The following is a 13997-nucleotide window of genomic DNA, read 5'->3' on the forward strand; positions in this document are numbered from 1 at the left end:
GATAATTTAAAAACAGCTGCAACAGTACATCGATAAGGAACTGCCAGAAGTTCAAGTCAGATGCAGACAAGGAGCAAAGGGTATTACTGCTGATATAAGACAGATATAAGAAAGGAGAGAACACCAGAAAGATGTTTACCTGTGCTTTATTGACTATGCAAAGGTTTTAGACTGTATGGATCATAAAAAATTACGGAAAACATTGTGAAGTATTAGTATTCTAGAACACTTAAATGTGCTCATGAGGAACCTATACATAGACCACGAAGCAGTTGTTCAAAGAGAATTAGGGATTATTGAATGGTTTAAAATCAGGAAAGGTATATGACAGAGTTGTGTTCTTTTACCATACTTATTCAATTTGTATTTGCTTATGCAAATAATTCAAGAAGCTGGATTATACGGCACTAGGATTGGAAGAAGACTCATTACCAATCTGCGATATACAGATGATACAACTTTGCTTGCTGGATGTGAAGAGGACTTAAAATAGTTACTGATGAAGATCAAAGACCACAGACTTCAGTATGGGTTGATCTCAATAGAAAGAAAATAAAAATCCTTACAACTGGGCCAGTAAATAATACCATGAAAAATGGGAAAAAAGATTGAAGTTGTGAAAGACTTCATTTGTTTGGATCCACTATCAACACTAATGGAAGCCACACCAGGACTCCCTCATGGAAGCAGCAGCCAAGAAATCAAACAACGTATTGCATAAGGTAAATCTGCTGCACAAGACTTCTTTAAAGTGTTCAAGAGCAAAGATATCAGTTTGAGGACTAAGCCATGGTATTTTCAATAGCTTCATATGCATGTGAAAGTTGGACAGTGAATAAAGAAGATCATAGAAGAATTGATGCATTTGAGTTATGGTGTTGGATGAGAATATTAAATGTACAATAGACTGCCAAAAGACTAAACAAATCAGTGTTGAAAGAAGTTTAACCAGAATGCTCCTTAGAAGTCAGGATGATAAGACTTCATCTTTTATACTTTGGACATGTTATAAGGAGGGACCAATCTCTGCAGGAGGGTATCATGCTTAGTAAAGTTGAAGGTCAGCAACAAAGAGGAAGACCCCCAACAAGATGGAGTAGCACAGTGGCATGAGCAATGGGCTCAAGCATAACAACAATTGTGAGGATGGCACAGGATTGTGCAGTGTTTTGTTCTGCTGTGCAGAGCATCTCTATGAGTCAGAACTGACTGGCCAGCACCTAACAACAAATAGTGATGAAAAAACAATTGTTTAGTGAGGATAATATGATTCAACATGCTGTTATTTTATTATTTTTTAAATATGGGTTTAACCTTCATGATGAAGAATTCAAAGGTAAATTTCTAAATTCAGTGTGTTTTTCAATTCTTAGTTTGAATCGCTGGCATAGGTGAAATACCCGTCAATGAGATTTACAGAAGACACATAGAACAAGTACATAGTTATCTGTTACTAAATATGACACTTGTTTTCAATCTCAATCTCCAATATGCAAAAGTTGATGGTGAAATCTGACTAGTAAATATCCATTATTAGTGAAGTCAATTAGTTCCTTCAAATTTTGGCAACTATTTGGCAAATATTGCATTTTTAAGATTTTTAAGAGGTTCAAGAATCACTGAACTCTTTATTTTGAATATTTTAAATTATGCTAAAAATTCTATTTCCAAGTCCTTAGGCGTGTAGATCTATTTTTTACAGGTGACACTGGTTTTTATCAAGCCAACATTTCTGTTTCTATAAATGAAGTTACCTTGATCACTCTAACACTTTTTGTACTTCTGCCATCAATTTCTTTCTCAACAATTTGCATGTGAACAATGCTATGAATACATTTTCTTTGCAGCCCTACCTCTCTTAACTTTTCTCCAAAATCAATTGTTTCAGTTAAATCAATTACTTCAACAGTTTCCCCATAAAGCATTCTTTCTATTTAAAAAGTAATTTACTATTGAGAAAATATCTTTTCTAGTACATCTTTCATTTAACTACTGTCCAAAAGCAAAACAAAACAACTAGCCCTTTTGTATTTCCTCTTTGTAACACAATGGAGTAAATACTTAAGCTGAGCTATGCTAGAAACAGCTAAACTTCCATCCAACTGGATGGCTAAATCTCCTTCACTGCATAATTTATTTTAATATGATTTCTTTAATTTTCAATGCTTTCTAATAGTAATAGTAATTACTGACAAAGAAATAAAGAACAAATTTTAGTTTATCACCAAAATGTTTTCCTTTTATTATTGCCACCATTTTCACTGTGGCAGGAAGGACAAATGTTCCCTTATAGCAATGGCAATTTATCTTTAAGTAAGCAAATTCTCAAAAAAGCACCTCTAAACATTTATCACTGTTTAGACAAATTTTGTAAAGTACTCATTCATATATAATTTGACTTAAAGCAACACTGAAAAAAATTACAGAGGTTGGAATTCATGTTTTGGTTATTTAATACTGAAATAGTTTGCTAATCAAGATGACTTCAAATTATCTTTAGTCAGTATCTAATGGCACAATATTCATTTAGGGGACAATTTACCTTTAATATTAATGTATGGGAAACAATCTTTCAAATGGTTTCCCCATATCCTACTTTCTTTCTTTCAGCCAAATCTGTTTTTACATCAACTCTTAACAAGATTGGGAGGAGCTTATACTAAGAAAGAAATTGTTGTTCAGTGCCATCAAGTTGTTTCCAACTCATAGCGAACCTCTAAAGGGTTTCCAAGGAGTGGCTTGGTGAGTTTGAACCACTGATCTTGCTGCCCAGTGCATTATCCTGCAGGGCCATACCAGGGCTCCTAAGAAAAGAAGTGTGAGTTTTTTCACTTTGTCACTATTTATTCTTCCTAGGTACCCAGTATTAGGTTTAGCCTGTAGTTGATTTACAAGTATATGTTAAAATCAAGGACAATTTAAATACAATATGATGAACACTAGTGGAGTGAGTGTGCCACTTCTCTCCCAACCCCCAACTTTGTGGAGCTTTTGCTCTTCCCAAGCGCTTCCTCTTGTGTCTTCAACACAAATCTGGCCCACTCACAGGCCAGGAGAGGGTTACAGTGACTATTTCCATTAAACTTTAATTTTCCTTTCTTCTTAAACACCAAAGAATTATCTTGTATATCTCCTGAGGTGCACTTATTTAAAAACAGTTATATTAGGTTTTAAGCATCAAAGGAGATATTTATAATAGATTCCCTGCCTCAACACAGTGCCTGATATGTAACAGACACTCACTCTGCAAAGACCTATTGAGTGAATAAAGAAATGAGTAATGACTTCATATTCAGCATGTAAATATTATCTGTATTGTGTATTGTAAAGAAGAAGAAAAAAGGTTGAGAATGTTGTTGTTGTTAAGTACCACAGAGTCAGTTCCGACTCATAGGGACCCTGCATAGGGTTTCCAAGGCTGTAAATCTTTACGGGAGCAGAAAGCCTCATCTTTCTCCCGCGGAACAGCTGGTAGTTTTGAACTGCCGACCTTGAGGTTAGCAACCCGATTTGTAACCACTAAGCTACCACATCATCTAAAATTTCCTGAAGCTTTAACAGAATATGAATGAAACCAATGGCCTTCTCTCATCATCATCACCACTTGAAACAAACAAAATGTGTTATAAGGTAACTTTTATCTACCACATTGTTTTGTATATTCATGTGGTCTGGTGCCCCTTCAGGGCTGTCTATGCATTTTATTTCTAAGTGATAATTTGATAAAAACTATTATTTAGTAAAGAAAATACCAACAGCTGGTATCTAAACAGTAAGCAATTTTTGGAACTAGAAGCTCTTTGCAATGCTATAGAGGAATTCCACAAAGCTTACAGAAAGCAAAAATGTTCATAAACAGATAAGTAAAACAGGGCAACTCATGTCATATATTAATTAGATCATGCCTCCTGAATTACCCAAAATATATAAAAACATCCAAAAACTCAAATGAAGGAGAAATGACAAAAACTCCTAGACAAGAAGGAATTTAACTAATGAAAAGCTGATTTTTTCAACTTCAATTAAATGGCTTCACTAGATTCAAAGCAGTTGAACAGGGCTTGGACAGAATTAAAGCATTACTATAAAAGGGCACTGAGAGATAACTGATTTGAGTTTGTAACATACGGTTGCTGGAGAACAGTCATGTGATTTAGGATCTCCATGGAGAAGAATGATAGAAAGACTAATCTCTTCAATTGCTTTTGATTTTAGAAGGTTCTGTTAGAATATTTTAGTGTCAAAAAGCTCCCTTAAAGATAGTGAAGAAAGAGGGCGGGGTTTGATGGTGGATATGGTAGAGGTGCAGTGAAGTTCGTGGTCAGCAATACCACAGAATACCAGGTAAAGCGGGTTCAGGGCAAAGCTCCAAAACTCTGAACCACATAGGTAAGAATATTTTTAAAGTTTGAAGGCTTATAGCTAGTGGAACTTGTAGCAGAAGTAAGAAGTTGCGTACTTTTGAAGTCGGTCGACAACTTGGGTGAGACCAAATGGCAAGACCAAGCAGGGGAACAGAGCCACCATGTAATAACGCCACGGGAAGCTCGGAGCAAAGGTAGACAATACACTGTCAGTTTGCTTTGTTCTGATTTTTTTTTTTTTTTTTTTTTGGGGGGGGTATCTGTTCATTGGCAACCCACTGTCTGTGTACCTCTATTCTGGTGACTAGAAGGGGTGCCTGAGTGAGTGGACACCTCCCCACTCCCACCACTGGTGGGTTCTTCTGCCATGCATGTGTACAAATACTCTCAGCCCAAGAGCCAGCACTGAACTGTTTTTTAATAGGGAAAAGGCCAGATAAAGGGGTGTAGAGAGGGAAAGAGAGTTTAAAAATGAAGCAGGCCAAAAATTAAATTAAATCCTGAGGTATAGCATAACAATCAACAGTGGCATCTTGAAATTTATCAGACAGCCTTGAAGGCAAGAAGCTGAAAGAGGACATTAAAGTCATACAAATCGGACTGCTAACCTTAAGGTCGGCAGTTTGAAACTACCAGCTATTCCACAAGAGAAAGATGAGGCTTTCTGCTCCCATAAAGATTTGCAGCCTCAGAAACCCTGTGCAGGGTCACTATGAGTTGGAATCCACGCCATGGTACTTAACAACAACATATTAGGCTACAGATTTTTTTTTTTTTTTTTCTTCTCTCCCTCCTCTCCTCTTTCTGCGATTATAGACTACAGTATCCAATTATCTAGTTTTTGTTGCTGTGGTTTTGTTTTTTTCTTGCTTTTGCTGTTGCTGCTTTGCTGTTTTTTGTTCCCCCTTTTACTTCTGGAGTACTCTTTCTCTCCCTATATTACCCAAGAAGAGAGAGCAACTGCTGCCATATAGTCAAGCTACAGTTCCATTCTATAAAACACCAAAATCCAGGCAAGAACCAATACCAACTGCCATACACCAGGGAGGCAGACAACACCTGTGAAAGTTACTCTAAGTTAAGCAATAAGAAGAGTGAAAAGGGAAGCCCACAGCCTGATCATGTCTACCTGAAGGCAATCAGAAAACATAAAAAAAAAAAAAAAAACCCCCCAAACACACAATTAAGTATTAAGGCCACAGATAAACACTAAACATGTCCAAGAAGCAAAAGCAGATGACCATATCAGCACACGTCCAGAAGTGAGATAGAGAAAAAAAAATCCTTCTTCAAAGATGAATCTAAAAGGAAAAAGTTTTATCTTAAAATTCCTAAAAAATATTTACAAATACAAATGCATAATATACATTCAAAGGAGTCTTGGGAAAGTAGAAAAACCTAGGTAGGAGAAATCATTTAAGAAGAGAAGGCCTATAAGATAAATAAATAATGTGTATAACTGATGGTTCTTAAATACACTTGGTAGATGTACTGCCCGAAATAGGAACAAAGCACTGAAATCAGAGCCATAGGTACTGGGGGGCAGGGGGAGAACACTGTCAAAAAATTAGATGTACTAAATGGGGTACTATTTTTTACCTAAAAGCTGCACGTGTAGGTGTGTTAACAAGGGGGTGGGGGGGGGAGTAATAATTGGTGGTTGCAGGGGAAAAACTTAAAGGAAAGAATAATTAAACTAAATACCAGAGCAATCTTCTCCAGAGTTTGAATTTTAGATTACCCAATAGATTCAAAGAAAATTTGTCAAAATCATGTGAGTAATCTGTGAATGCTAACATGAACACAGAATATCAAAGAAAATTCTGAATTGATAGTTAAATAAAGAAGATGACCATTTGAGTTATTTTCAGTTTCAGTTTCCTTGATGTTATTGTTTGCAGTAAAGACAATGAAAGATCCTAAATATACTTGGTGAAAGAAAATTAATGCACTTTCTCATTTTTACATTGTTTTAGAATTTTGCATACCCTAGAAGGTTGTTCATTCTGCTTTTTCTTAAAGGAAAACAAGTATATTTACCTTTGCTTGACTCTTTCCTTTTGGCTTCTTCTGGAATATAATTCCATTCATTTGGAATGCTCTGAAGCAAACATTCAGGAATATTTTGCTTGTTTATGTTTGTCTCACAGTTTCTCCCAGAGCCCATCATAGATATGATCTGCTGTACAATGTCCTGGATGGCATCTGTTAATGCCAATCTCAAGCATTGAATGACCTCATACTGGGACTCCATGCATGCAGAGGCTGTAAAATCAAAAGGTATTTTATGGTTAGCAGAATCTGGCAATCAACTGTACCTTGTTCTATTGGTAACTCTGTTTCACAGTCTTCTAGTTTATAGATGGAGGGACATAGAGCTGCATTTAATTTATAAATCATGTGATTGTCAAACAGCTCATAAATATTTGAAAGTCTAACATGGGTATAAAATGAGCCAGCTCAGAAGTAGGAAGGGGGATCCAGGACACAGCTGTGATACCGGAGGAGGGCCAGAGGAGGAGCAGCAACAGACCCAAGAGCTGGAGGATGAGCTACAGCAGTAGACTTCTTGGTTCACAGAACAAGTAAAGCTGAGTAAATCTGGGCAGGAGGCTTACTTGTAGAGTGGGATGCCTCCAGGCACTGAATTAGGAAGCTAGATCCTCTGGCCCAAGAGCTAGAGCTGAGTGCCTTCAGGCTGAGGCTTATGTTGCCGTTAAGTACTGTGGAGTCAGTTCCGACTCATCTTCATGGGAGCAGAAAACCTCATCTTTCTCCCGTGGACCAGCTGGTAGTTTCGAACTGCCAACCTTGAGGTTAGCAGCCCGATTCGTAACCACTATGCTACCAGAGCTCCTTATAGTCTAGTGGAATGTTCTTTGGGCAATTATCAGCAGATCTAATAGAGTTTTGTAACATTGCCTGGACAGAGAGAGGCCTGCCAGTACAGACAGCAGAGGAAAGAATGCCGTAACTGGAACAACTGTGCCCTGAGCATTTCTGACCCTGAATTGTAACCTGTTAACTGCCCTCATAAACCCCATAACTGTGAGTATGCTGTCTGCGCTCTCTGTGGTCACTGGATGGAATTATCAAATTTAGCTGAGTAGAGACGGCTTTGGGAGGATGGTGGATGCCTTTTTTTTTTTTTTTTTTTTGCAGGCATAAAGAAGCTGGCTTTCTTTATCAATAATTGTATTAATTTGGTTGAAATCTTTGAAGTTATCCATTAAGTACATATTGTTTTTATTAAGTGCCATCAAGTCGGTTCCAAACCATAGGGTTTCTGAGGAGCAGCTGGTGAGCTTGAACTGCCGACCTTGTGGTTCAAACTGAATTTGTAGTCCAGCACATTAACCCACAGCACTATACCAGGTCTCCAAGTACATATTAGATCACTGAACATTTTAGTATGAATTAAATATACTAGGATAAGTCAAAATATTGCTAGGAAATCATAGAAACTTTTATTTTAAAAAAATCTAAATGTGAAAGTACGTTTCTCTGCATATCCTCCATCAAGGATAGCTTAATTTCACATTCTTTGACTATATTATCAAGAGGGACTAGTTCTAGAGAAAAAAAGAGGAAGACCCTTAGCAAGATGGATTGATACAGTAGCTGCAACAATGGGCTCAAACATAACCATCATAACAATGTGAGGATGGTGCTGAATAGAGCAATGTTTTACTCTGTTGTATACAGGGTTACTATGAGTCAGAACCGACTTGACGGGACCTAGCAACAGGTCGATACATTGTGAAGGTGGCATTTCCAATGTGGGTCTATTGAGGATAAGTACTGGACTGAAATCCACAAGATTGGTGGTTCAAACTCACCAGCTGCTCCTGGGAAACCCTATACAGGGTCACTATGAGTTGGAACTGACGCAACAACACTTAACAATAACCCTTCCCCCAAAAATTCTGTAATCTTCTATTATGTCACGTTAAAGCAGCAGTGTTGACATCCTTGAGGGATTCAAATCATGATCTTTTAAATATTCTTTGTCTGAAGGAGCTGCAAGGTCAGGGTTGCAGGGTGGATGGGGTAAGGTTTGCCAATGAAATTTCACAAAGCAGCCCTTTATACCCTCAAAGAATAAGCAAGTGCATTGTCATGGTGGCAAAAAGTTTTCCACAGGGCAACTCTTCTCACCAATAAAGTTTTCAATTATCTTAAAACTGTTTCATAACAAGTCAACATGATTGTTCCGTGTCCTTCATGAAAATCAATCTCTTTGGAATTCCAAAACAACAGTTTCCCTAACCTGCAGAGCTGACCTCTCTACCTTGAATTTAACTGGTCCAGCAGATTCCCTTGGAATCTACTGTTGTGACTGGACCATTTTTAAAAACAACAACAACCACCAAAAAAAACAAAAAACAAAAAAACCCTAAGGGCTCTGTTGTTGTTGTTATGTGCTGTGGAGTTGGGTCCAACTCATAGCAACCCTGTACAGGGTTTCCAAGGCTTTGAATGTATACGGGAGCAGAAAGTATCATCTTTCTCCTGCAGAACAACTGGTAGTTTCGAACTGCTGACTGTCAGATTAGCAGCCTGATTCGTAACCACTACACTCTAAGATAAGTGTAATACTGAGAGAACCTGGCTGTAACCATCCACTATCACAGACACACATTTTAACATATTTTGTTTGTATGAATGAACTGAAATACTAGTAGAAATGCTTTTTGACTTACCCTTATATCTCATCTATCTGAAAATTCTAGGAAGTCAGAAATTCCTCTATTTCCTGTTGCTAATGGGTACGCTACACTTTTTACTCATAAAATAATGTCAAGGTCTTGTAAATGAGTAAACCTACTATAAACAGTTGTTTAGATTAAATAATTTATGTAAAGTAGACAATACTTGGCATAAAATAGCACACAAAGCTCCCTGATGGTGTAGTGGATTATGAATTAAGCTGTTAACCTCAAGTCGGTGGTTCAAACCCAACAGCTACTTTATGAATTTACCAGCTGCTTCATGGGAGAAAGATGAGGCTGTTTATTTCCATAAAGATTTATAGTCTAGGAAACCCTAAGAGCAGTTCTACTTTGCCCTACAGGATTATTAGGAGTCAGAATTAATTTGATGTCAGTGAGACTGTAATGTTTTTTTGCTTATTTGTTTATGTAAGTATTATCTATTATTATTACTAATGATAACAGCATTACGGTTTAGGGCTAGCCAGTGTTCACTTGATTCTGGGTTCTGAAACATCTTAAGCATTCCATACTACCTATGTCTTAGGCTGGGTTCTCTAAAGAAGTAAAACCAGTAAACCTGGCTTTGCTTTTCTCTCTCACTCTATCTTCTATCTCTTTCTCTTTTTATATATGTTTGGTGGTGGTGTTAAGTGCCCTCCAGTCTGTTCTGACCCATAGCAACCCTGTATAGGGTTTCTGAGAAGTGGCTGGTGAGCTTGAACTGCCAACCTTGTGGTTTAAACTAAACTGACTTTGCAGTCCAGCGCATTAACCCACAGCGGCACACCAGGACTCCTTCTACATATAGATATACATTTTATTTATGTAAAGACAAGTTAATATCAAGGAAATGGCTCACACAGTTGTGGTGTAATTGTTAGGGAGCATCAAGGCAGTTACAGCTCATAGTGGCCCTATGCACAGCAGAATGAAACACTGGCTAGTCTGGCGCTATGTCATAATTGCTATGCTTGAGCCCATTGTTGCTGCCACTGTCTGTCCAGCTCACTGGCTGTTTTCCTCTTCTTTTCTAACCCTCCACATAACCAAACATGATGTCCTTGTCCCGGAACTGGTCCCTCTTGACAATATGTTTGAAGTATGACAGAAGTCTCGTCATCCTTGCTTCTAAGGAATATTCTGGCTGTTCTTCTTCCAACACACATTTGTTTGTTCTTCTGATAATCCATGGTAATTTTAATATTCTCCAACACTATAACTCAAATGCATCAATTCTTCTACAGTCTTCCGTATTCATTGTCCAACTTACACATGTGTATGTGGATATTGAAAATATCATGGCTTGAGTGCACCTTAGACTTTAAACTGACTGACAACTTTGCTCTTTAACACATGAAAGGTCTTTTTGCAGCATATTTACCTAATACAATACATAGTTTCATTTCTTCAATGCTCCTTCTATTAGTGGAAAACAAAGTGGCTCTATACACAAGGTCCGAGGTTCAAGGCTGACAACCGCTCTGTGGGGAAAAGACAAGGCTTCTACTACTGCAAAGATTTAAAGCCTTGGAAACCCTATACAAAGTCGCTATAAGCCAGAACGAACTCAGCGGCACTTAACAACAACCATGTCTATCATTGTTGAATGTGGATCAAGCAAAATCAAGTCTTTGACAACTACAATCTTTTCTCGGTTTATCATGATGCTATTTATTGGTTCAATTTTGAGAACTTTTGTTTCCTTTATACTGAGTTGCAATCCATACTGAAGGTTGAAGTTTTTGATCTTCAGCAATAAGTATTTTAAGTCATCTTCCCTTTCATCAAGAAAGGCTGTATCCTCTGCATAACACACATTGTTAATGACTCTTCCTCCAATCATGATGCCACCATGTTTTTCTCATAATGCAGCTTCTCAGATTATTTGCTCAGCATACAGATTGAATAAGCATGGTGGAAGGATACAAACCTACCACATACCTTTCCTGATTTTAAACCACTCATTATCTCCTGTTCTGTTCAAAATATTGTCTCTTGGTCTATGTACAAGTTCCTCATGAGCACAATTAAGTGTTTTGGAATATCCATTTATTTGCAATGTTATCCATAGTTTGTTAAAATCCACAGTCAAATGACTTTGCATAGTCAATAAAGCACATGTAAACATCTGTTTGGCATTCTCTGCTTTCAGTCAGGATCCATCTGACATCAGCAATGATATATATTCCTTTTTCCATGTCTTCTTCTGAATCTGGCTTGAATTTCTGGCAGCTACTGTTCATGTGCTGCTACAACTGTTTCTGAAGATTCGTCAGAAATCTTTTACTTGCAATGTGATATTAATGATGTTTGATGATTTCCACATCTTGTTGGATCATCTTTCCTTGGAATGGGTACAAAACTGGATCTCTTCTAATCGGTTGACTAGGTAGCTGTCTTCCAAATTTCATGGTGTCAACCAATTCTTTTTAGTACAGTAATTCTGTGCATTCTTTCCATTTTATTTTGATGCTTCCTGCATCATTCAATATTTTTTCACACAGAATCCTTCAATAGTACAACCGGAGGCATGAGAAACAAAGATACATAAAATTCAGGTTGAATCATATAACTGAAAAAATCCATGGGTCATCATCATCTAATTAATTTTCTAATGTTTCTAATAAGTATTCAAAATATGGGAATTCCATTTAATGTAGGAGAAGCCCCCATGTCCTCATCTATAAGTGTGAAGAAAGAGGCAAGAGGGACTGAAAAAAAATACTTATGCTCTTTATTAGTTTTACCTTTCCACAACTTTATTTCAGTCTTCTAAAAAGAACAGAACAAATATTTCACAGCCGAGTATATACAAAATCAATAAGGGATGTGCACCTGCTGCTTTCTTTCACAGAACATTAATCAGGGAACATTAGACAGAAACTGAATGATGGTCCTAAGCTAAGACTGAGTTTTAGGTCTCTGGCAGAACTTGGAGAATGACAGAAACTAAATGAATATTCATTTTACGTAGTTTGGCATCTTGGTTAAAATACTAATATTTTAATCAATTTTTCGTTTGCAGTATAATATTTTTAAAATTTGGTAACAACAGATATTGCAGGACTTAGAAAAATGAATTTCATTACTTTTATTTCTTAATTTCTATAATAAAAGAATCAGAACAAAGGTAATTTAGTGACAGTTTTTTACACCAGCTTAAAGAAAATGCTATATATAATGAAGAATAACTAACCTCATTTGGCTTTATGAAAACAATAGAAATTTACATCTGAATGTGTTTCTGAAGAAAAAGTTTTGCCTAAATAATTATTCTATTACTATATTGACTAATCAGGAGCCATAGGAAATAAGGTTTTCTGATAAATTATGAAGTAACTGGGGGAGTAAAGATGCTCCCCCAAAATACATTAGCATACTTTCTTGCCTTAGAAAATTTAAGTTTCTTTGTTGCTTCAATTCTTTAGATGTTAGAAACAACAAAAAAAATTAAGGCTGGACAGAATCTAGTCTAATTCTTTCTTTTCCAGATAAAGAACCTTTATGGTAGAATGGCTTTTCAAGTGATTGAACCAGACAGTCAATGGCAAGGGGAGAATGAATTTCTTTTTGTTGACCATTCAATCAGTCAGAAGCCTAAAGATGGACTGAGGCTGCTTCCAACCAATTGCTGGTGAATCGATTCTGATTCTTGGTGATTCCATGTGTGGTAGGCTAATCTGTGCTCCACAGTATTGTCAATGGCTGATTTGTTTCACAAGTGATTGTCAAGCCTTTCCTCTGAAATGCCTCAGGGTGAACTGAGCCTCCAATCTTCTGGTTAGCAGCTAAGCATGTAAACTATTTGTACCACCCAGGACCCCCATGGGTAGCTTGTTGCTGTTGTTGGGTACTGTCAAATCAGTTCTGACTCACAGCGATCCTGTCCAGGGTTTCCAAGGCTGTAAATTTTTACAGGAGCAGAAAGTCTCATCTTTCTCCTGTGGAGTAGCTGGTGGGTTTGAACTGTTGACCTTGTGGTTAGCAGTCCAGTGTTTATCCTTCAGAGCCACCAGCATCTCCATGTACTAACCCACCTCCAGCCACTCCTAATAAACACACAATCTAAATTAAAACAGGTGTCAAGCTTCCTTTCTCTTTTACTGCCATGTTTAAATCCTCCTCTTTAAAAAAAGCAAGAGGTAGCCACTGAGGTCAGTCCTCGGACTGCAGCTGTCCTACAAACCTCATAGCTGAAGGAAACTTTACATATAGAGAGAAATGTCCTTTATGTATGTGGTAATATTTGATGACCCTAGTCCCCAATATCTGGCTTTAGATTCAAACTACTTAAAATTGCAGAATTAGAAAGGGATTGAGTTAATGAATTACTGCCCTCTCTGGGCATGCTATAAAAATAGGTAAATATAGAGAAGCACTTCTGGATGGTGAGGGAAGGTGGTTGGAAAGCTCCTCCTCCATCAAAACAACAAGAACACCGGTAATACTTGTGAAAATGAACTTTTTTGGTTGGTTGGTTGGTTGGTTGGTTGGTTGGTTGGTTGGTTGGTTGGTTGGTTGGTTGGTTGGTTTAGTGCCCTCAAATCAGTTCTGACTCATAGCAGCCCTGTATAGGGTTTCTGAAGAGTGGCTTGCAGGTTTGAATCACCTACCTTGCGGTAGGCAGTCCAAAGAATATCCATTTTTAGAACCCTGGATATTAACCAAAAGTTCACAAAAACTGAGGAGCATGTATTAAAGAAAAACAGCACAATATCAAACTTCATGACATCTTTACATGCTCCATTCCTCTGTGGACTTGTGTGATTCTTCTTGTTCTGGGATGCCGATAATTCTTAAGTTATTCCTCTTCATGTTGTACAACATGAATCTTAGACCTTCCTTAGAATTCTTTATCCTTTTTTGTGTTTGTTCTTCTATCTTAGTGGTATTGACAGATTTATCTTCCAGCTCACTG

The 13997-nt window shown here is 37.4% G+C and overlaps 1 protein-coding gene across 1 annotated transcript in view; it reads right to left on the reverse strand.

Annotated features, from left to right (window-relative positions):
- Positions 1 to 13997, reverse strand: part of KIAA0825 (KIAA0825 ortholog) — a 645731-nt gene that overhangs the window by 415385 nt on the left and 216349 nt on the right. The window contains exon 14 of the mRNA XM_006867876.1: positions 6405 to 6629. Within this exon, the coding sequence (XP_006867938.1) occupies positions 6405 to 6629 (225 nt within the window). The remainder of the gene's footprint in view (positions 1 to 6404; positions 6630 to 13997) is intronic.

The sequence above is a fragment of the Chrysochloris asiatica genome, unplaced genomic scaffold, assembly GCF_000296735.1.
Source record: "Chrysochloris asiatica unplaced genomic scaffold, ChrAsi1.0 scaffold00111, whole genome shotgun sequence".
Lineage (NCBI taxonomy): Eukaryota > Metazoa > Chordata > Mammalia > Afrosoricida > Chrysochloridae > Chrysochloris > Chrysochloris asiatica.